The sequence below is a fragment of the Anolis carolinensis genome, chromosome 2 (genome assembly GCF_035594765.1).
Source record: "Anolis carolinensis isolate JA03-04 chromosome 2, rAnoCar3.1.pri, whole genome shotgun sequence".
NCBI lineage: Eukaryota > Metazoa > Chordata > Lepidosauria > Squamata > Dactyloidae > Anolis > Anolis carolinensis.
Window position 1 is genome coordinate 16734219 of NC_085842.1, and position 21300 is coordinate 16755518.

The following is a 21300-nucleotide window of genomic DNA, read 5'->3' on the forward strand; positions in this document are numbered from 1 at the left end:
TTACATTGTAAATAGGAGGTCTGTGGTTTACTCTTCTCCACACTCACATGTTGTGGACTCCACTTTGAAGCCCCATTTCTTAAGGTTGGTTCTGTATCTCGTGGTGCCAGATCCCAGTCTGTTCAGTGCCTTCCAAGTTTTCTGTGTGCCCAGGAGGGAGTTTCTCATCTGGCCTCAGCCACTGATTGAGGTTGCGGGTTTTAGCCTGCCACTTTTGGACTCTCGCTTGCTGAGGTGTTCCTGCGAGTATCTCTGTAGATCTTAGAGAACTATTTCTTGATTTAAGGCATTGTGTGCTGGCTGATATCTAAACAGGGGATGGGCTAGAGATGTCAACGCCTTGGTCCTTTCATTGCTGGCTGCTTCTTTCCGTTGGATGTCAGGTGGTGCAATGCTGGCAAATCAGTATAATTTCTCCAGTGGTGTGGGGCGTAGAAATCCTGTGACAATGCAGCATGTCTCATTAAGAGCCACATCCTCTATTTTAATGTGATGAGATGTATTCCACACTAGACATGCGTATTCAGCAGCAGAGTAGCCAAGCACAAGAGCAGATGTCTTCACTTGTTTAATTGTGATCCCCAGGTTGTGCCAGTCAGCTTTCGTATGATATTATTTCTAGCGCTGACTTTTTGCTTGATAGTCAAGCAGTGCTTCTCGTAAGTCAAAGTACGGTCCAGGATTACTCCCAAGTATTTTGGTGTGTTGTAATGCTCCAGTGGGACTTCTTCCCAGGGAATCCTCAGAGCTTGAGGTTCAGTTTCCACAGGGTTTGGATTCTTGAGTTCAGATGATCCAATCCATGAGGCGACTGAACTTCTGTAATAGAGGTGAATTTTAAAAAGCGTTTCTTTGTTGTTGTTTTATCAGGAATGACAATTTAAAAAAGTTTCTTTCTGAACAAACTGGCTTTTTTTGATGAAAATAAGACAGATGGCAAAAAGAGGTTTCAGACTGGACAAGATTAATGGCCAGGTATATAAATGATTAGCTTGGCTACCTGGCGTTGCCTGGGTTATTTGCAAAAGTCGATTTTTAATTGTACAAAATGCCTAAGGTTGTGGGTGAACTACAACTTACATTATGCCAGGTGAACCCCGAAAACTCCATCAATACCTAAAATGTGTTATGTTGGGCAAGTTTCCTCGAGATGCATCATCGGTGAGGTTCAGTGTGCTCTCTGGCTGTAGGATAAGCTACAATTCCCACTATGGTGTGTCAGTCCCCTCAAACCCCCTCCAGTAGGTTGAGTTAGTCATGGGGGTTCTGTGTACGAAGTTTGGTCCAGTTCTATCATCGGCGGAGGTCACCCTTTCTCTGGTTGTGGGTGAACTACAACTCCCAGAAAGGAAGATCAGTTCCCCCCAAACCCTGCTGTACTCACAGACCAATGTTATATCTTCCACAGGAGCCTTTTCTTTGTAGTAAAATAATAGAGTAGCACTATTTACAACCACAAGGTTTCTATACCACAAATAAGCAAACATATACAGTAGAGTCTCACTTATCCAACACTCGCTTATCCAATGTTCTGGATTATCCAATGCATTTTTGTAGTCAATGTTTTCAATACATCGTGATATTTTGGTGCTAAATTCATAAATACAGTAATCACTACATAGCATTACTGCGTATTGAACTACTATTTTCTACCAAATTTGTTGTCTAACATGATGTTTTGGTGCTTCATTTGTAAAATCATAACCTAATTTGATGTTTAATAGGCTTTTCCTTAATGCCTCCTTATTATCCAACATATTCGCTTTTCCAACATTCTGCCGGCCCATTTATGTTGGATAAGTGAGACTCTACTGTAGTACCTTTAAACGCAGCGGCCTTCACACACGGGAGCTTTAAACACAAGGCTTCTCTCAGACTGAGGTTTACCTCACACTGACGGAGGAGTTCCCTCACTGAGGCAAAATACCTCTAACAGGCTTTGGCCTACTCACTCTTTCAGTGCTTGATTCACACTTTTGTAATCAAAAATACCCAGTTAATATTTAATATTTGTGACAAGGACCTCAGTTTGGGAACTGCTGCTTTAAGTTATCCGAACCCTCTCCTGTTCCTGGGGAAATGCCTCGAAAGCAGCATCTCCCCGTGTCTTATGGAGGGGGCTTTTGCTCTGTGGCTTCCAAAGAGTTAAAGCAAAGAAGTGGATTCCTAGAGGGGAAGTCAGTGGCCAATGTTAAGCCTCCTGCAGGCGAGGTCCCTCCTCTTCTGGCCATGTGGGAATCTTCCTGGAGGAGGAGGAGTGAGTGGGTGAGCCTTGCAGGGCTTGTGGAGGAGGAGAGAGTGTGCCTTCCCAAGAGGGAGATGGCTCTTCTGCCCAGGCTGGAGCCTGGCTGCAAGGACACAGGGCAGGTGGGAAAGCAAGAAGCCTCAGACCCTGAGCCAAGCACGGACCCTCCTGCCTTTCCTGCTGGGAATGGAGGGCAGTTCTGGGAAGGAGGCCTTGTGGGGAAGGGGCCGCGGGGAGACAGCCCACCTTCAGAGGCAGCGCCAAGCCAGAGCTTCAGGCAGTTCACCTACAAGGAGACTTTGGGGCCCCGAGAGGTTTGCAGCCGCCTCCACTCTCTCTGCCGCCTGTGGCTGAAGCCTGAGGAACATACAAAAGCGGAGATGCTGGACCTGGTGCTCCTGGAGCAGTTCCTGGCCGTCCTTCCTGCGGAGATGGAGCTCTGGGTGAGGGAATGTGGGGCAGAGACCAGTTCCCAGGCCGTGGCTTTGGCTGAAGGATTCCTCCTGAGTCGGGCAGAAGAGGAGACGGAGAAGGAGCAACAGGTGAGAGAATTTTCTCCCCACGCTTTCAAGGAAGCAGGGATGGTGATTATGAAGGAAGTCAAACTCCAGAGCCCTCATCCACCTGTTTCTTTTCATTTTTCTGTGTTTCTTTGGTGTTTCTTCATATGATGAACCTTTGTGCAGAAGGAATGCCTCCCTCCATCTCCAGCCATTATTATGAAGGAAGTCAAACTCCAGAGCCCTCCCTCGCCTCTTTTTCCCTTTTCAGTTTTCCAATCATTTGTATCTGTGTCCCTTTGGTGTTTTTCCAGGCGGCGGACTTGTGTGCAGAAGTGGCCATTGCATTAGAAAGGCCTCCCTCCACCTGCAGCCAGATGCTGGATTGCGCAGGACAAAGGGAACCTCCCAGATCCACAAGTAAATACCAAGTGACACTCAGATGGCTTGACTCCACTCCTTTTGAGTCTTTGTGGCTCAGTGAACATATATATGTATTCAAGGGATCTAGGAGCCTTTGGATACACAGGTTCTACTTCAGTAAACAGTAATTATACAAGCATGAGTAAACAGTATAATCAAGCAGCTTAAATGACAATGTATTTTTGGGATTGTTGTATGTTTTCCGGGCTGTATGGCCATGTTCCAGAAGTATTCTCTCTTGATGTTTCGGCCACATCTATGGTAGGCATCTTCAGAGGAGGATGCCTGCCATAGATGTGGGTGAAACATCAGGAGAGAATACTTCTGGAACATGACCATACAGCCCGGAAAACATACAACAACCCTGTGATCCCGGCCATGAAAGCCTTCGACAATGCAATGTATTTTTGGCTGCATCATTAGGAGTGTAGTGCCTAGGGAGGTGAACTGTGTTAGATGGTGGCTGGCTTTACATGACAGCACCATAAACTCTCTGCAAACCAATCTTCAAGTTGTGCTTAAGTAGATGCTTTTGAAAATTAGGGCTGCTCAACATACATTCAGTCAATCAGTCTTCCAAAGCAATAATGTGCAATGACTTTGAGGCCACTGACATATATGGTGGTGTGTTGTGGCTGTTCCTCTCCACTGCTGTTGCCTGCTCACAGTCTGTTCGTATTGCCAATACTCATAGGCAGTTAGAGAAGAAATAAGAAACCTAAATGTTTCTTGTTTCTCCCCAATCACATCCTTGAAGAAACAAATTAAATAAAATAACAGCACGGCTCTATTGCTGTCCCTGGCCAAAGGTGACCAAAGTAGTACTCAGTCCGGATATCATGAATCCCTACAAAGGGCAGCTTAATGGTTATGGTTATGGTTATGGTTAGCCTGGAGAAGAGCAGGTTAAGAGGGGAATATGTTGAAAGGATGTCATACTATCACTATACATATTGCTATGCTATTCCCAAGATGAGAACCTAGTTTTAAGTGCCAAATGGATTAGGTACAGTTTTCTCTCCCCCGCCCCCCAAAAAAGCAGGGGGGGGGGTAAGTTCACGGAGCCCAAAGGGGATCAGGGTGTATAAAAGGGCTGAAGTATCCAGGCCAGAGGTTGATGCTGATGTCAATTGCTCTCAAAGTGGCTTTGAGTAATGAATTAAAGGCCACAAAATACCATTTTCTATGTATGACTGTGAAAGCTACACCGTGAAGAAAGCTGATTTGAAATGTGCTGGAGGAGGGTTGTGTGGATGCTGTTGGCTAAAAAGGCAAATACAGGGGTCCTAGAAAAAATCAAGCTTTAATTCCTCCCAGAATGACTGCACTGACATAGTTGTAATGTGGCCATATCACGATTACACAGAGCTCACTAGAAAAGACAATAAGTCTTAATAAGAGAGAAGGCAGCAGAAAAAGAGAGAAACTTAATTACAGGGGGGTGGACTCCACCAAGGGAGCCATGGCTGTCCTGAATCACCAAGGCCTGACAGACCTGGCTTGGAGGTCCCTCATTCATAGCATATCCATCAGTCAAAGTGGGCCTAAAGGCATTTACCAACAAGAAGAACAACACCTTATACCCAGCCTTGCTTAGGTCTTGCCTTCCGTGATTGAATCAAAGAATCATAAAATAATAGAATCCTAGACTTGAATGACCCCACAAGGGCCATCCAGTCCCAGCTCTCTTCCATGCAGGGATGCACATTCAAAGCACTCCTAATGGAGTGCTTTGAATGTGTATTCATCCAGTCTCTATGTTAAAGCCTCCAGAGAGACTCCACCACATTCTTAGGTCGCAGCATATTCAATTGTTGAACAGTTCTGAGCATTACGAAGATGGTACCACCAGAAATGGAGACCATAGCCAGTTAAAATACCCTTGTCTTTTCTATTCCTACAGGAGGGGAATCAGAACCAACACATACTGGCTTACCATTTCCTTTTGATGTACTCAGCACGAATTCTGTGACACCACATCAGGTAGGTGAGAGAATCCCTAATGGGCCAAGAAGGGCTCGGGCTTCCGGTGTCCTCTTCACATAGCTATTCTCCCCTCTTTCCATTTATTTATTTATTTATTTGTATTTACCCAATTTATACTCTGCCTTTCTCTACCCTGAAGGGGACTCAAGGCAGCTTACATATGGCAATTATTCAATGCCTTGAATTACAATCAATGCATATTAAGCATTTTAAAACGTTACTTTCAATATTAAAATCACACCATCCAAGATGCCTGCAGCCAAGTCCCTGTGTAAATCGGCCACCAGAAGCAACTGGTTTTCTGTCTGGGGTCAGTGTTTCCTGCTTACCAAGAATGTTTCTTTGTCCAGGTGACTTTCCAAGAAGTGGCTGTGTCTTTCAGTGAGGAGGAGTGGGCCCTGCTGGATCCGGACCAAAGGGCCTTGCATCAACAAGTCATGAAGGAAAATGTGGAGACTGTGTCCTCTCTAAGTAAGGCTCCCTCTTTTATAAGAAAGTAGTAGTCACTAAATGACATAGCCGCATCATGTCACTTAAAAGGGGCAGGTGTAAAAAGCTCACCAGGTCTGGCATAGGTTCACAGCAGGATAAAATAACATTAAATTTACCAGTCTACTTTAGCATCTTTCTATAGATCCAACATCATGTGGATTGGTGCAGAAACTCCCAAGTGTCATTTCTGAAATAGGTTGAAAAGAAATTGATTATTTCTATCATTTTGTACAGCAGGTGTCATTTTCCCATTGTTCTTGTCATTTCCATTTTTTGCCAAGCCTTAGACAAATCTATCACAGGGTTTTCTGGAACTGATATTGTGTGACTCACTCAAGATCACCCAGTAGGTTTCCGTGACGTAGCAGGGAATCAAATATTTTTAGAAATCATAGACTTTTGAAAGGCATAACTTGAAAATCATGACCTTTTTGAGATCATAGCAGATCTTCAGAAGTGGTATTTCAGTTGCCCAAAACATGGACTCTCCCATAAGATTATTGTTTTTAAATCATGCTCTCAAGAGACTAAAAATAAGTAGTCTTTGTTAAAAGTTATCATAATTGATTTACTTACAAACTTCATTTATTTGGCATACAGGTACACTGCTTATTGATTCAGAGTTTAAACAGTCTGTTCTTTAAGCATTCTAGTTTAGTCTCTTCTTTTTTACTGACTCAATATAAACTGACTACTCTCTGCAGCATACTGTATTCAACTACATACTGTTACATACCTTGCATACTACATACTAACTCAGACTGAAGCATACTGATTTCTAAAATGGAGTTTCAGTTTGAATAGTCCAGATCTGTTCACATGGTCTGCAGTCCCTCCCACAACCTCAAACAACATAGAGTTAAGAAGAAAACTGCATATCAATATAATAAGCAATCTCTTGTTTGTAATTTGTTATTAGAAATACCTTTTCTGAAAATGCAGAAATAGGAACTTGAATGATACCTATTAAGATTTTGTTTTTTTAATATGTGTTCTCATTTTCTTTGTTGTCAAGCAACTCAAAGAGAAGGGGAATCAGCTCAATACTGGGATTGTGGAGAGAAGGAGGACCCGGGCCTCTCTGGTCAGCAAGCAACGTACACTAAGAGGAAGCCCTTTATGTGCTTGGAGTGCGGGAAATGTTTAAGTCATAAGAAAAGTATTGCTCGTCATCAAGCAACTCACACCGGAGAGAAAAAGTTCAAATGCGGGGAGTGTGGAAAGGGCTTCATTCAGAAGGCGAGCCTCACTTCTCATCAAACTATTCATACTGGGGAAAAGCCATTTAAATGCTTGGAGTGTGGAAAGAGTTTCACTCAGAAGATAGGCCTGACTCGTCATTTAGCAATTCATACTGGGGAGAAGCCATATACATGCTTGGAGTGTGGAAAGGGCTTCATTCACAAGGTAAGCCTCACCTATCATCAAGCTACTCATACTGGGGAGAAGCCATTTAAATGCTTGGAGTGTGGGAAGAGCTTCATTCAGAAGATAAACCTGACTCGTCATGAAACAATCCATACTGGGGAGAAGCCATACGCATGCTTGGAGTGTGGAAAGAGTTTCACTCAGAAGACAGGCCTCACCGATCATCAAGCTACTCATACTGGGGAGAAGCCATTTAAATGCCTGGAGTGCGGAAAGCGTTTCACTCAGAAGAGAAGGCTTATCTATCATCAAGCAATTCATACTGGGGAGAAGCCATTTAAATGTTTGGAGTGTGGAAAGTCTTTTATTCAGAAGGGAAATCTCACTTCTCACCAAAGAATTCACTCAGGAGAGAAACCCTTTAAATGCTTGGAGTGCGGAAAGAGCTTCCGTGTAAAGGGATGCTTTGCTTCTCACCAGACCATTCACACAGGGAAAAAACCCTTTCAATGCTTGGAGTGTGGGAGATCTTTTACAGACAAACAAGGTCTAATTGCTCATCAAGCAACACATTCTGGGCAAAAGCCATTCAAATGCTTGGATTGTGGAAAGGGCTTCGCACGGAAGTCAAATCTCACCCAACATCAAAGAATCCACACTGGGGAAAAACCATTTAAATGCTTGGAGTGCGGAAAGAGCTTCAGCCAGAAGGCATGCTTTGCCTCTCACCAGAGCATTCACACAGGGAAGAAACCCTTTCAGTGCTTGGAATGCGAAAGCTCTTTTACAGAAAAACGAGGTCTAATTGCTCATCAAGCAACACATTCTGGAGAAAAGCCATTCAAATGCTTGGATTGTGGAAAGGACTTTGCTCGGAAGATAATCCTCAAAGAACATAAAAGAATCCACTCTGGCGAAAAGCCATTCAAATGCTTGGATTGTGGGAAGGGCTTCACATGGAAGGCAAGCCTCAGAGAACACCAAACAATCCACTCTGGAGAAAAACCGTTTAAATGCTTGGAGTGCAAAAGCTCTTTTACAGAGAAAAGATGTCTAGTTGCTCATCAAGCAACACACTCTGGGGAAAAGCCATTCAAATGCTTGGATTGTGGGAAGGGCTTTGCATGGAAGGCAGGCCTCACACAGCATCAAAAAATCCACTCTGGGGATAAACCGTTTCAGTGTTTGGAGTGTGGAAGATGTTTCAGACTGAAGCAAACCCTACATCTTCATCAAGTGACACACACGGGGGCAAGAACCCTTCAAATGTCCGGAGTGCGGAAAGAGCTTTTGCCAGAAGAAACACCTCCCTTATTTTAAGATGTCCGCTGTGGGTTAAGTGGATAGCTAGGACCTGCTAACTTTTCTATATTGTTATGTTCTTTGAATAAAGTCTTTGTAAGCTTGAAGCTGCTCCTGAATTGCTAAAGCTCAGTCACTCTATCGCTGGCACCAGAAGCTTCTGATTTGCTGAACTGCCGCAACAGCTTTTGTTGCTGATTATGTTTAATTTTTAATATCACCACCCTTCCTTCTACTTTTTCAATTGCTTTCCGTCCCTGGCCAAACTTCTGTTGGACTTCCAGTGTCAGACTCTGGAAGATCTTGGAGGTAAAATCAAGCTCACAACAATAAAATGCTGGTGACAATTGTTTTATTCCTTCTTTCCACAATCCTAAAAAGACAGTTCTAAAGATTTCCCGCTCAAACCTCCTGTATATATCAGACCCAACTCCTGTCCACCCCCTTGTGGCCAAACACTGTGCTCACAGTCTGTTAACTGTAATTTCAATTCCCCCCCAAAAAGAGATATCTTATATACACTACCTTCCCCAACTGTACACAGCTTTCTCCTCCTTCTTTATGACAGGGAACCGAAGCAGCCAGTCCCAGGCTGAGATGGTGATTCTGACATCCAGAATCTTCTCCATTACTCTCCCTGCTCAGCCATGATACAACTGATTTTTTTTTTTTACAACTGATGTGCTCCTCTTTTGAATCTTTTGATTATTGCTGAGCCACCAATCTTATGAAATCCTCCATTCCATTCTGAAATAATAAGGTGAAGTTGACCTGATTGTTTTGGAGTAAAAATAATCCAAAGCAATCAGGTTAATTTCACCTTAATCAAGGAGTAATTCAAGTCATGCTAGGAGAAAAGGTCTAATGCATTAATGATGAGTGATAAATGTATTCTTACCCAAATCTGGATGATACTGCAATTCTTCACCATATTGCTAGTTGAAATTTGGAGTTGGAGGAGCTTAGGCTGATGTACTTACTGAGTAGAAGTTATAATTGGTCTGCTTCAAGATAAATGCACACTGCTTTGGAGGGCTTTATTTGTGTATTTACATTTCCCCATAACATTCCTGTATAAACGGTTAGGTTTTATGGCACTTCCATGAGGCTTCACCAAAAGGAAAGGAATGGACACAAATCCAGCTATATGACATCCTTAGTGTGAATTAATGGGGGGGGGACCATTCTTTACACCTGAAGAATGACTTCCTGAAGACGAGAGCCTCATGGAAGTAGATTCCCTTTGACCAGGAGAGACTCTTCACAGCTATCAATGACTGAAGCCCTTACACGGTTTTGTGGGAAGGTCAATACAGACCCACCAAGAAAATTCAAAGTTAATTGAACAAATGCCACAATCAGCAAAGTATAAGAGGGTTCTCTAAACCAGGAATGGGCAAACTTTGGCCCTCTAGGTGTTTTGGACTTCAACTCCTACAATTCCAGACAGCAAAACACCTGAAGGGCTGAAGTTTGCCCATGCCTGCAGGAGTCTACCATATTCCATGTAGTTGTGGACAAGTCTACATAGGGACCACCAAACACAGCAGCATTGCCCAGACACAAATAAAAGGACACAAAAGGCCAGTGCAGATTGATTCAACCAGAGAGGCCAGCTATAGCAGAATACATGATGAACCAACCTGGACACAGAATATTATTTGAGAGCACAGAAATGTTGAACCACTCTGACAACCACCATGTCAGACTACATAGAAAAGCCATTGAAATCCACAAGCATGTGGAAAATTTCAACAGAAAGGATGAAACCACCAGAATCAAGACAGTAAATAAAGAACAACACTCAGAAAACAGGGGAGTTCCAGACACCAAACAATCAAGTGGCAGTTAACATCCCCCAAACAGAGGATGCCTCCAGGCAACAAAAACAAGGATACCTCTATGCAAATACCCTCACTGGTTAACTTAGCAAACTTCATGGCGACCCAGTGCTAATCATTACTTCAAACAGACAAAGAGTTCTATATCTCACCGTGGACATTATTCCACAGATAGATAGATAGATTCCACTTTCCTACGGACTCGGAGGATGCCAGCCATAGATGCAGGTGAAACAACAGGAGAGAATGCTACTGGGACATTGCCAGACAGTCATGTTGCAGTAGTAATTCACACACACACACACACACATACCACAACCTATAGTATGTTCAGAGAAAGGCCACCAGAATGTTCAGTTCTTGCAGCCAAACTCGATTAGATTTGTTTGTGCTTCCCTTTTGTAGCTCTAAGTGCATTTGGGGACTAAAATCAGGAGCCCCAGCATAGCCCTCCTAGGATGCATCTCCACGGCAGAATTAATGCAGTTTGGCAGTGCTTTTGATTGCCATGGCTCAGAACTATGCAATCTTGGGAGTTGTAGTTTGGGGAGCCAGAGAAGGAGAAGGACATTGCAAATTCCTGCCCCTATGATTCCAGAGCATTGAACCATCGCAGTGAAAGTGGCATCAGACTGCATTGATTCCGGTGGAAATTCACCCAAGGCCTTTGGAATCACACTGTAAACGTGTTATGCTGTCTGATAACACTGAAAGTGTATGTGATCCTGGGATGTTTTGGTTTCCAACTCACAGAAGCCTCCTCTTCCTTGGCCAAGGATTACGGATTATGGGATTAAAGTTCAAACATTCAGAAGACCTGAGTTTGGGAACTGCTGCTTTAGGTTATCCGAACCCTCTCCTGTTCCTGGGGAAATGCCTTGAAAGCAGCATCTCCCCATGTCTTTCAGAGGGAGGCTTTGCTAGTTGGCTTCCAAAGAGTTAAAGCAAAGGAGTGGATTCCTAGAGGGGAAGTCAATGGCCAATGCTAAGCCTCCTGCAGGCGAGGTCCCTCCTCTTCTGGCCATGTGGGAATCTTCCTGGAGGAGGAGGAGTGAGTGGGTGAGCCTTGCAGGGCTTGTGGAGGAGGAGAGAGTGTGCCTTCCCAAGAGGGAGATGGCTCTTCTGCCCAGGCTGGAGCCTGGCTGCAAGGACACAGGGCAGGTGGGAAAGCAAGAAGCCTTAGACCCTGAGCCAAGCACGGACCCTCCTGCCTTTCCTGCTGGGAATGGAGGGCAGTTCTGGGAAGGAGGCCTTGTGGGGAAGGGGCTGCGGGGAGACAGCCCACCTTCAGAGGCAGCGCCAAGCCAGAGCTTCAGGCAGTTCAACTACAAGGAGACTTTGGGGCCCCGAGAGGTTTGCAGCCACCTCCACTCTCTCTGCCGCCTGTGGCTGAAGCCTGAGGAACATACCAAGGCGGAGATGCTGGACCTGGTGCTCCTGGAGCAGTTCCTGGCCGTCCTTCCTGCGGAGATGGAGCGCTGGGTGAGGGAATGTGGGGCAGAGACCAGTTCCCAGGTCGTGGCTTTGGCTGAAGGATTCCTCATGAGTCGGGAAGAAGAGGAGACGGAGAAGGAGCAACGGGTGAGAGAATCTCATCCCCATACTTTCTAGGAGGCAAGGACGCGGATTATGAAGGAAGCCAAACTCTAGGTCCCCCCTCGCCTCTTTCCCTTTTCCATTTTCTGATCATTTGTATCTGTGTCCCTTTGGTGTTTTTCCAGGCGACGGACTTGTGTGCAGAAGTGGCCATTGCATTAGAAAGGCCCCCCTCCATCTTCAGCCGGACGCTGGATTGTGCCGGACAAAGAGAACTACCCAGATCCACAAGTAAATACCAAGGGACACTTGGATGTCTTTACTCCACTCCTTTTGAGTCTTTGTGGCTCAGTGAACATATATCTGTATGGAAGGGATCTAGGAGCCTTTAGACATACAGATTCTACTGAACATGCGTAAACAATACAATCAAGCAACTTAAAAAACAAAACATTTTTGGCTGCATCATTAGGAATGTCGTGGTTAGGGATGTGAGCTGCGTTGGTGGCTGGCTTTGCATGACAGCACCGTAAACTCATGCAAGCCGATCTTCAAGTTGTGTTTAAGTAGCTCTTTTTGAATATTAGGGCTGCTCAACATGCATTACGTCAGTCTTCCAAAGCACTCTCAGCCATGTGACAATGTGCAGTGACTTTGAGGCCACTGACATATATGGTGGGTGTGTTGTGGCTGTTCATCCTCTCCACTGCTGTCGTCTGCTCCCAATCTGTTCCCATTGCCACAACTCATAGCAAGCCAGAGAAAAAGTACGGCTGCAAACCTAAATGTTTCCTAATTCTCCCCAATCATTTCCTTTAAAAACGAATTAAGTAAAACATCGACAGGGCTCTATGGCTGTCCCTGGCCAAAGGTGACCAAAGTGGTCATAGGTCTAGATATCATGAATCCCTACGAGGGGCAGCTTAGGGAGCCAAGCATGGTTAGCCTGGAGAACAGAAGGTTAAGAGCGGAATATGCTGAAAGAATGTCATATTGCTATACATATTGTTATGCTATTCCCATGATAAGAACCTATTTTAGGTTGGGTTATGTATAATTTTCTTTCCCCAATATCCACCAAAAAAAGCAGGGGGAGGACACATTCCTCAAAGAGCCCAACGGGGATCAGGGTGTATAAAAGGGCTGAAGTATCCAGGCCAGAGGTTGTTGCTAATGTCAACTACTCTCATAGTTCCTTGACTAATGAGTTAGAGGCTGCAGGGTGCCTTTTCTATGTATGACTTGAAAGCTGTACAGTGAAGAAAGTTGATTTGAAATGTGCTAGAGGAGAGTTTTGTGGATGCCATCGGCTAAAATGGCAAATACACGGGTCCTAGAGAAAATCAAGCTTTAATTCCTATGAGAAGCCAAGATGAATGAACTGACATAGTTGTAATGTGGCCATATCACGATTACACTGGGCTCACTAGAAAAGACAATAAATTTTAGTAAAAGAGAAGGCAGCAGGAAAAGAGAGAGATTGGACTGTAGGAGGATGCACTCCACCAAGGGAGCCGTGGCTGTCCTGAATCGCCAAGACCTGAGCAGACCTGGCTTGGAGGTCCCTCATCATAGCATTACTATCAGTCAAAGTTGGCCTGGAGGCACTTACCAACAACAACAACAACAACAACAACAACAATGCCTTACTCTTCCCAGCCTTGCTTGGGTCGTGCCATCTCAGGGCTGTGCCTTCCATGATTGAATAATAGAATCATAAAATAACGGAATCCTAGAGTTGGAAGAGCCCACAAGGGGAATCCAGTCCCAGATCTCTTCCATGTAAGGATACACATTCAAAGCACTCCTAATTGATGGCCATCTTGCCCCTGCGTAAAAACCTCCAGAGAAAGAGACTCCATCACACTCTCAAGTCACATCATACTCTATCTGTTGAACCGCTCTTAGCATTAGGAAGATGGCACCACCAGAAATAGAGACCATGGTTAATTAAAAATACCCTTGTCGTTTCTATTCCTACAGGAGGTGAATCAGAACCAACACATACTGGCTTCCCTCTTCCTTTTGATGAACGCAGCACACGTTCTGTGACACCAGATCAGGTAGGTGATGGAATCCCTTATGGACCAAGAAGGGCTCTCCCCTCTTTCCATTTTACTTACAGTAGAGTCTCACTTATCCAAGCCTCTGGATAATCCAAGCCATTTTTGTAGTCAATGTTTTCAATATATCGTAATATTTTGGTGCTAAATTAGTAAATACAGTCATTACAACATAACATTACTGCGTATTGAACTACTTCAAATTTGTTGTATAACATGAAGTTTTGGTGCTTAATTTGTAAAATCATAACCTAATTTGATGACTAATAGGCTTTTCCTTAATCCCTCCTTATAATCCAAGATATTCGCTTTTCCAAGCTTCTGCCGGCCCGTTTAGCATGGATAAGTGAGACTCTACTGTACTTACTTATTTATTTGCCCTATTTATACCCCACTTTTTTCTACCCCAAAGGAAATTCAGGTGGCATACATTATGGCAATTATTCAATGCCTTGAAACACATACAAACAGTAATCTTAAACTCAATTCAATTAAATATATATACAGTAGAGGCTCACTTATCTGACATAAACTGGCGGGCAGAATGTCGGAAAAGTGAAACTGCCGGATAACAGAGTGGGTGCTCGCTTGCCCACCCTTCCTCTCTCGCTCGCTCACTAGGCCAGGTCCCGACGGCAGCACCAGTACCCGGCCTGGTGAGTAAGTGAGCGAGCGATTGAGCAAGGGACGGCCTTTGCCACCCTCCTTCACTCGCCCGCCCTCCGTCCCTTGCTCATGCACCAGGCCGGGTCCAGGCAGCACCGGGATCCAGCCTGGTGAGTGAGTGAGAGAGCGAGGGCCTTTGCCGCCCTCCTTGACTCGCTCATCCTGTCCCTCGCTACTTCACCAGGCTGGGTCTCGGCAGCACTGAGACCCAGCCTGGTGAATGAGCGAGTGAGGGAGGGATGGAGGGCCTTTGCCGCCCTCCTTCACTCACCCGCTCTCCATCCCTCGCTCGCTCACTAGGCCGGGTCCCAGCAGCACCAGGACCTGGCCTGGTGAATGAGGGAGTAAGGGAGGATGGCCCTGGGTGTCAGGGCGTCGGATAATACGGTGTGTCGGGTTAGTGGAAGTTGAATAAGCGGGAGTCTACTCTGTGTGTGTGTGTGTGTGTGTGTATATATATATATATATAATACACATTACATTCAATATTAAATTCATGCCATCCAAAATGCCTACAACCAAGTCCCTGTGTAAATCGGCCACCAGAAGCAACTGGTTTTCTGGCTGGGGTCAGCGTTTTCTGCTTACCAGGAATGTTTCGTTGTCCAGGTGACCTTCCAAGAGGTGGCCGTGTCTTTCAGTGAGGAGGAGTGGGCCCTGCTGAATACGGACCAAAGGGACTTGCATCAACAAGTCATGAAGGAAAATGTGGAGACTGTGTCCTCTTTAAGTAAGGTTACCTCTTTTATAAGAAAGTATTAGTAACAGAATGACATAGCCACACAATGTCACTTAAAGGGGGGGGGGGGGGGAGAACTCACCAGGTTTAGCATAGGTTCACAGCAGGATAAAATAACATTTAATGTACCATTCAACTATAGCATCTCCCTACAGGTCCAACATAATGTGGAGAGAGTCAGAAACTCCCAGGTGTCTTTTTTGAAATCAACACAGTGTTGAGACAGGTTGGAAAGAAACTGGTTGTTTCTATCATTTTGTACAGCAAGTGTCTTTTTCCATTGTTATTGTCATTTCCGTTTTATGGCAAGTCTTGAACAAATCTATCACAGGGTTTTCTGGGGCTGATATTATGTGACTCGCCCAAGGTCACCCAGTAGGTTTCCATGACTGAGCAGGGAATCGATTTTTTTTTTTTTGAAATCATGGCTTTTTAAAAGTCATAGCCTTTTGGAAAATATGATCTTTTTGAGATCATAACTTTTGTAAAACCAGAATCTTCATAGCCATTTGGAAGTGTGATCCTTTTTGGAGATTAATTGCATTCACTCTATTTGGAATAATCATAAAGTATGATCTTCCTGAGAAGAGTTAAAAATTTAGTCAATCTTATCCTTAGTGGTAAATATCCACTAGTGTTCATGCAAGGCAATTCAGCTTTCTCTGTTGTTAAACTGATATCCCTGGTTATCTCATTGAAGTGTTAGGAACAAAGATACACCAATGCATATAACATATAGCAGATCTTCATAAGTGTTAATTCAGTTGCCCAAAGACATCTACTCTTCCATAAAATATCTTGCTTTTAAACCATGCTCTCAAGAGACCAAAAATAAGTAGTCTTTGTTAACAGAGTTAACATAGTTGATTTACTTAAAAACGTCATGTATTCAGCATACAGGTACACTGCTTATTGGTTCAGAGTTTGAACAGTCTGTTCTATAAGCATTCTGTTTCAGTCTCTTCTCTGTTGCGTACAGACTAACACTCTCTTCTAATACATTACTGAACTCTGACTCAATATAAACTACTCTCTGCAGCATACTGTACTCAACTACATAGTATTGCGTACTTTGCTAAACTATATACTGAAGCATACGACATACTAATTCAAACTGAAGCATACGGACTTCTAACATGGAGCCTCAGTTTGAATAGTCCTGATCTGGTCACATGGTCAGTAGTCCCTCCCACAACCTTCAAACAACATAGAGTTAAGGGGAAAACTGCATACCAATATATGCATACAATATAGTAAGCAATCTCAATTATATACATCACAAATAACTGGTATAGAAGGCTTGTAGAAGGTTACTATTTCCAACAAATAAGTGTCTAAAAGATCCATAGCCCAACATTCAATCCACTACAGTTGAGAGGTCGTGCATCTTCGTTTCTCTTTTCTAATGCTCATCTATTGGCAATCAGCAATCTATGCTGTTGCCCACTTTTGGTCAAAATTATTTAGCTGCTCATGTTCGCTCTATTTTTATCAGTTTTATACTTATTTATGCAATGCTTTTGATACAAAATAAATTAGCAATCATACAACAATAAAAACCCCAAAATACTTAGCTCTTTAGGCTGCAATCCCTCAGAGTTGTCACAAAATGCGAGGAGCAATCCTGTTTCTGGGTCAACAAGAACTGCTTGTTTGTAATTTGGTTTATTATTGGAAATACCTTTTCCAAAAATGCAGAAATAGGCTCTCTCTCTTTCACGGTTCATCAGATCAGTTGGTACCTATAGCATGTGCCCTGTATATTCATATCTGTGGTTTCACCCACCCGAGCCTTGGGGAAAGTGGTATCTTCTACATGATTTTATGGTTTGCTACCCCTGGAAGTTAGCATTTAGTCTTGCTAAAGAGGGTACATCCAGGTCTGATAGTTGGAAGTTACAAGAAAGTAGATTTTGAGATAACCATAGAAGGAAACTCTTGAAGTAAGAGAAGCTCAGCAATGGGATTGATTACCTAAATTGCTAGTGAGCACGCAACCCTTGGAAGTTAGCATTTAGTCTTGCTAAAGATGATACATCCAGTTCTAATAGTTGGAAATTACACGAAAGTAGATTTTGAGATAATTGTAGGAGGAAACTCTTGAAACAAGAGAAGTTCAGGAATGGGATTGATTACCTAAATTTCTGGTGAGCACTTAAATGATAGCTATTAAGATTTTGTTTTTTTAATATGTGTTCTCAATTTTTTTTTGTCGTCAAGAAACTCACAGAGAAGGGGAATCATCTCAATACTGGGACTATGGAGAGAAGAAGGAGCTGTGCCTCTCTGGTCAGCAAGCAACGTACGCTAAGAGGAAGCCTATTAAGTGCTTGGAGTGCGGAAAATGTTTCCGTCATAAGAAAAGCATTGCTCGTCATCAAGCAACTCACACCGGAGAAAAAAAGTTCAAATGCTTGGAGTGTGGAAAGGGCTTCATACAGAAGATATGCCTGACTCGTCATCAAGCTACTCATACTGGGGAGAAGCCATTTAAATGCTTGGCGTGTGGAAAGGGCTTCATTCACAAGATAAGCCTGACTCGTCATTTAGCTACTCACACTGGGGAGAAGCCATTTAAATGCTTCGAGTGTGGAAAAGGCTTCATTCACAAGATAAGCCTGACTCGTCATTTGGCTATTCATATTGGGGAGAAGGCATTTAAATGCTTGCAGTGTGGAAAGGGCTTCATTCACAAGACAAACTTGACTCGTCATGAAGCAATTCATACTGGTGAGAAGCCATTTAAATGCTTGGCATGTGGAAAAGGCTTCATTCACAAGATAAGCTTAACTCGTCATTTAGCTACTCATACTGGGGAGAAGGCATTTAAATGCTTGCAGTGTGGGAAGGGCTTCATTCACAAGACAAACCTGACTCGTCATAATACAATTCATACTGGGGAGAAGCCATTTAAATGCTTGGAGTGTGGAAAGTGTTTCACTCAGAAGACAGGCCTCATCTCTCATCAAGCTACTCATACTGGGGAGAAGCCATTTAAATGTCAGGAATGTGGAAAGGGTTTCACTCAGAAGACAGGTCTCACCTACCATCAAGCTACCCATACTGGGGAAAAGGCATTTAAATGCTTGGAGTGTGGAAAGTGTTTCACTCAGAAGATAAGCCTCACCTATCATCAAGCTACTCATACTGGGGAGAAGCCATTTAAATGCTTGGAGTGTGGAAAGGGCTTCATTCACAAGATAAGCCTGACTCATCATTTAGCTACTCACACTGGGGAGAAGCCATTTAAATGCTTCGAGTGTGGAAAAGGCTTCATTCACGAGAGAAGCCTGACTCGTCATTTGGGTATTCATATTGGGGAGAAGGCATTTAAATGTTTGCAGTGTGGAAAGGGCTTCATTCACAAGACAAACTTGACTCGTCATGAAGCAATTCATATTGGGGAGAAGTCATTTAAATGCTTGGAGTGTGGAAAGTGTTTCACTCAGAAGACAGGCCTCATCTCTCATCAAGCTACTCATACTGGGGAGAAGCCATTTAAATGCCAGGAATGTGGAAAGTGTTTCACTCAGAAGATAAGTCTCACCTATCACCAAGCTACTCATACTGGGGAGAAGCCATTTAAATGCCTGGAGTGTGGAAAGGGCTTTATTAGGAAGACAGGCCTTACCAAACATCAAGCTGTCCATACTGGGGAGAGACCCTTTAAATGCATGGAGTGCGGAAAGAGCTTCATTCAGAAGTTAGGCCTGACTCGTCATTTAGCAAGTCATACTGGGGAGAAGCAATTTAAATGCCTGGAGTGTGGAAAGGGCTTCATTAGGAAGACAGGCCTTACCAAACATCAAGCTGTCCATACTGGGGAGAGACCCTTTAAATGCGTGGAGTGCGGAAAGAGCTTCATTCAGAAGTTAGGCCTGACTCGTCATTTAGCAAGTCATACTGGGGAGAAGCCATTTAAATGCTTGGAGTGTGGAAAGTATTTCACTCAGAAGATAAGTCTCACCTATCATCAAGCTACCCATACTGGGGAGAAGCCATTCAGATGCTTGGAATGTGGAAAGGGCTTCATTCAAAAGATATGCCTGACTCGTCATCAAGCTACCCATACTGGGGGGAAGCCTTTTAAATGCTTGGAGTGTGGAAAAAGTTTCACTCAGAAGACAGCCCTCACCGATCATCAGGCTACACATACTGGGGAGAAGCCATTTAAATGCCTGGCATGTGGAAAGGGCTTCATTCACAAGATAAGCCTCACGTCTCATCAAACTACTCATACAGGGGAGAAGCCATTTAAATGCTTGGAGTGTGGGAAGGGCTTCATTTACAAGATAAGCCTCACCTATCATCAAGCTACCCATACTGGGGAGAAGCCTTTTAAATGCTTAGAGTGTGGAAAGGGCTTGATTCACAAGATAAGCCTGACTCGTCATTTAGCTACTCACACTGGGGAGAAGCCATTTAAATGCTTGGAGTGTGGAAAGGGCTTCATTCAGAAGACAAATCTCACCTATCATCAAGCAACTCATACTGGGGAGAAGCCATTTAAATGCTGGGAGTGTGGAAAGGGCTTCATTCACAAGATGTATCTGACTTATCATCAAGCAGTTCATTCTGGGGAGAGACCATTTAAATGCTTGGAGTGTGGAAAGTCTTTTATTCTGAAGTGTCATCTCACTTCTCATCAAACAATTCACTTGCGGGAGAAGCCATTCAAATGCTTGGATTGTGGGAAGGGCTTCACACGGAAGGAAAGCCTCACACGACATCACAGAATCCACACTGGGGAAAAACCCTTTAAATGCTTAGAGTGCGAAAGCTCTTTTACAGAGAAAAGATGTCTAATTGCTCATCAAGCAACACACTCTGGGGAAAAACCATTCAAATGCTTGGATTGTGGGAAGGGTTTCACACTGAAGGAAAGCCTCATACGACATCAAAGAATCCACACTGGGGAAAAATCATTTCACTCTTTGGAGTGAAAGAAGTTTCAAACTGAAGCGACAACATCTTCATCAAGTGACACACACAGGGGAAGGAATTCTTTAAATGCCCGAAATGCAGAAAGAGCTTTTGCTAGAAAAAACGCCTCCCTTATTGCCCCTCATCCATACCACAATTACCTTCTGTAATAGAGAGAGATGACTTTAAAATAGTATTTCTTTGTTGTTGCTTTTTTGGGAATAACTGACATTTTAAAAAGTATTTCTTTCTGAACAAACTGGCTTCTTTTGCTGAAATATCAAAAAAAAAAAAAAAAGATTCACCCAGAGGAAAAGTGTTCTTGCAATTTATCAAAGGAACTGTTAGGTCGCAGCCAGCTAGGTTCCAGCCAGCCAGGGCACCAAGGCCTGCAGTGTTTCGGGACCTGCACTTTGACACAGATAATGATGAGGAATTTACTGACATTGCACCCTCCGCAGAAGGGCCTTTGCAGCTGCAGGTGCCTGAAGATGTTGACGCTGGAGATGTGTTAATTGGAGAGGATTCTTCTAGTCCTCCCTCGCAGATAGAGCCAGATGTGGAAGAAACGCCTAGAAACGGGGTTTTTAATCGTAGAGATTTTGTGACTAGAGAAAGAAGTGCAAAACAGGAAATCCGCTGCAGCCAGAGACTGCCAAACAGATGGGGAAATGGGTAGCGTTCCCTTGGGAAAGTTTTGGGAGTTTGTACTCCCCAAATTCTGTACAGGCCAGAATCTGTTAAAAGTGTGTTGTTGGGTATATTCCCTTGCGGTGTCAACGATGCTTTTTCGAGAAAGGTTTCTCCGTTCCTAGTTCCTGTTTCAAGCCAAGTTTCCAGTTCCAGTCGGGCCATGCCATGCCGCACCTCTCAAGTAGACCCTGACTTTACTTTGGATGTTATTCCTTGTTCCTGATTCAAGTTTACCTCAGCTTTAACAACTTTGTTACCTTGATTGCTACAAAGCATTTCCAGTGGATAGAACTCTGTTTTCTGCCAGCCTTGTTTTCCTGTTTAACTTCATGGACTTTGATTTCTTGGGAGAGCTATCGAGTTCTCATTGTGGATTATAATATCACAGCTTTTCCTTCACACAATTGAAACCATCATTGACTTTCTGAAAAGAACTATGCCTTACTCAGACTCTATACCTAATTTCGTTTGGATTTATAATTGTTTTAATAAAGATATAGTGTGTCATATTGGCTCTTGTCTG

The 21300-nt window shown here is 43.7% G+C and overlaps 2 protein-coding genes across 3 annotated transcripts; both read left to right on the top strand.

Annotated features, from left to right (window-relative positions):
- Positions 1 to 42: 42 nt before the first annotated feature.
- LOC134292307 (zinc finger protein 665-like) lies at positions 43 to 8423 on the top strand. The gene is made up of 5 exons (XM_062973241.1): positions 43 to 2787; positions 3060 to 3165; positions 5072 to 5151; positions 5505 to 5625; positions 6662 to 8423. The coding sequence occupies exons 1-5, from the start codon at positions 2080 to 2082 to the stop codon at positions 8332 to 8334; spliced, it is 2688 nt and encodes an 895-aa protein (XP_062829311.1). The 5' UTR covers positions 43 to 2079; the 3' UTR covers positions 8335 to 8423.
- A 2598-nt stretch (positions 8424 to 11021) lies between these two features.
- Positions 11022 to 21284, top strand: LOC100558888 (zinc finger protein 208). Of its 2 annotated transcripts, XM_016996356.2 has the most exons (5): positions 11022 to 11738; positions 11879 to 11984; positions 13677 to 13756; positions 15032 to 15152; positions 17382 to 21284. In XM_016996356.2, the coding sequence occupies exons 1-5, from the start codon at positions 11133 to 11135 to the stop codon at positions 20102 to 20104; spliced, it is 3636 nt and encodes a 1211-aa protein (XP_016851845.2). In that variant the 5' UTR covers positions 11022 to 11132; the 3' UTR covers positions 20105 to 21284. The 2 variants fall into 2 exon arrangements, with proteins under 2 accessions (XP_016851845.2, XP_062829298.1); XM_062973228.1 differs by lacking the exons at positions 11022 to 11738; positions 11879 to 11984 and adding an exon at positions 11993 to 12368.
- The last annotated feature ends 16 nt before the right edge of the window (positions 21285 to 21300 follow it).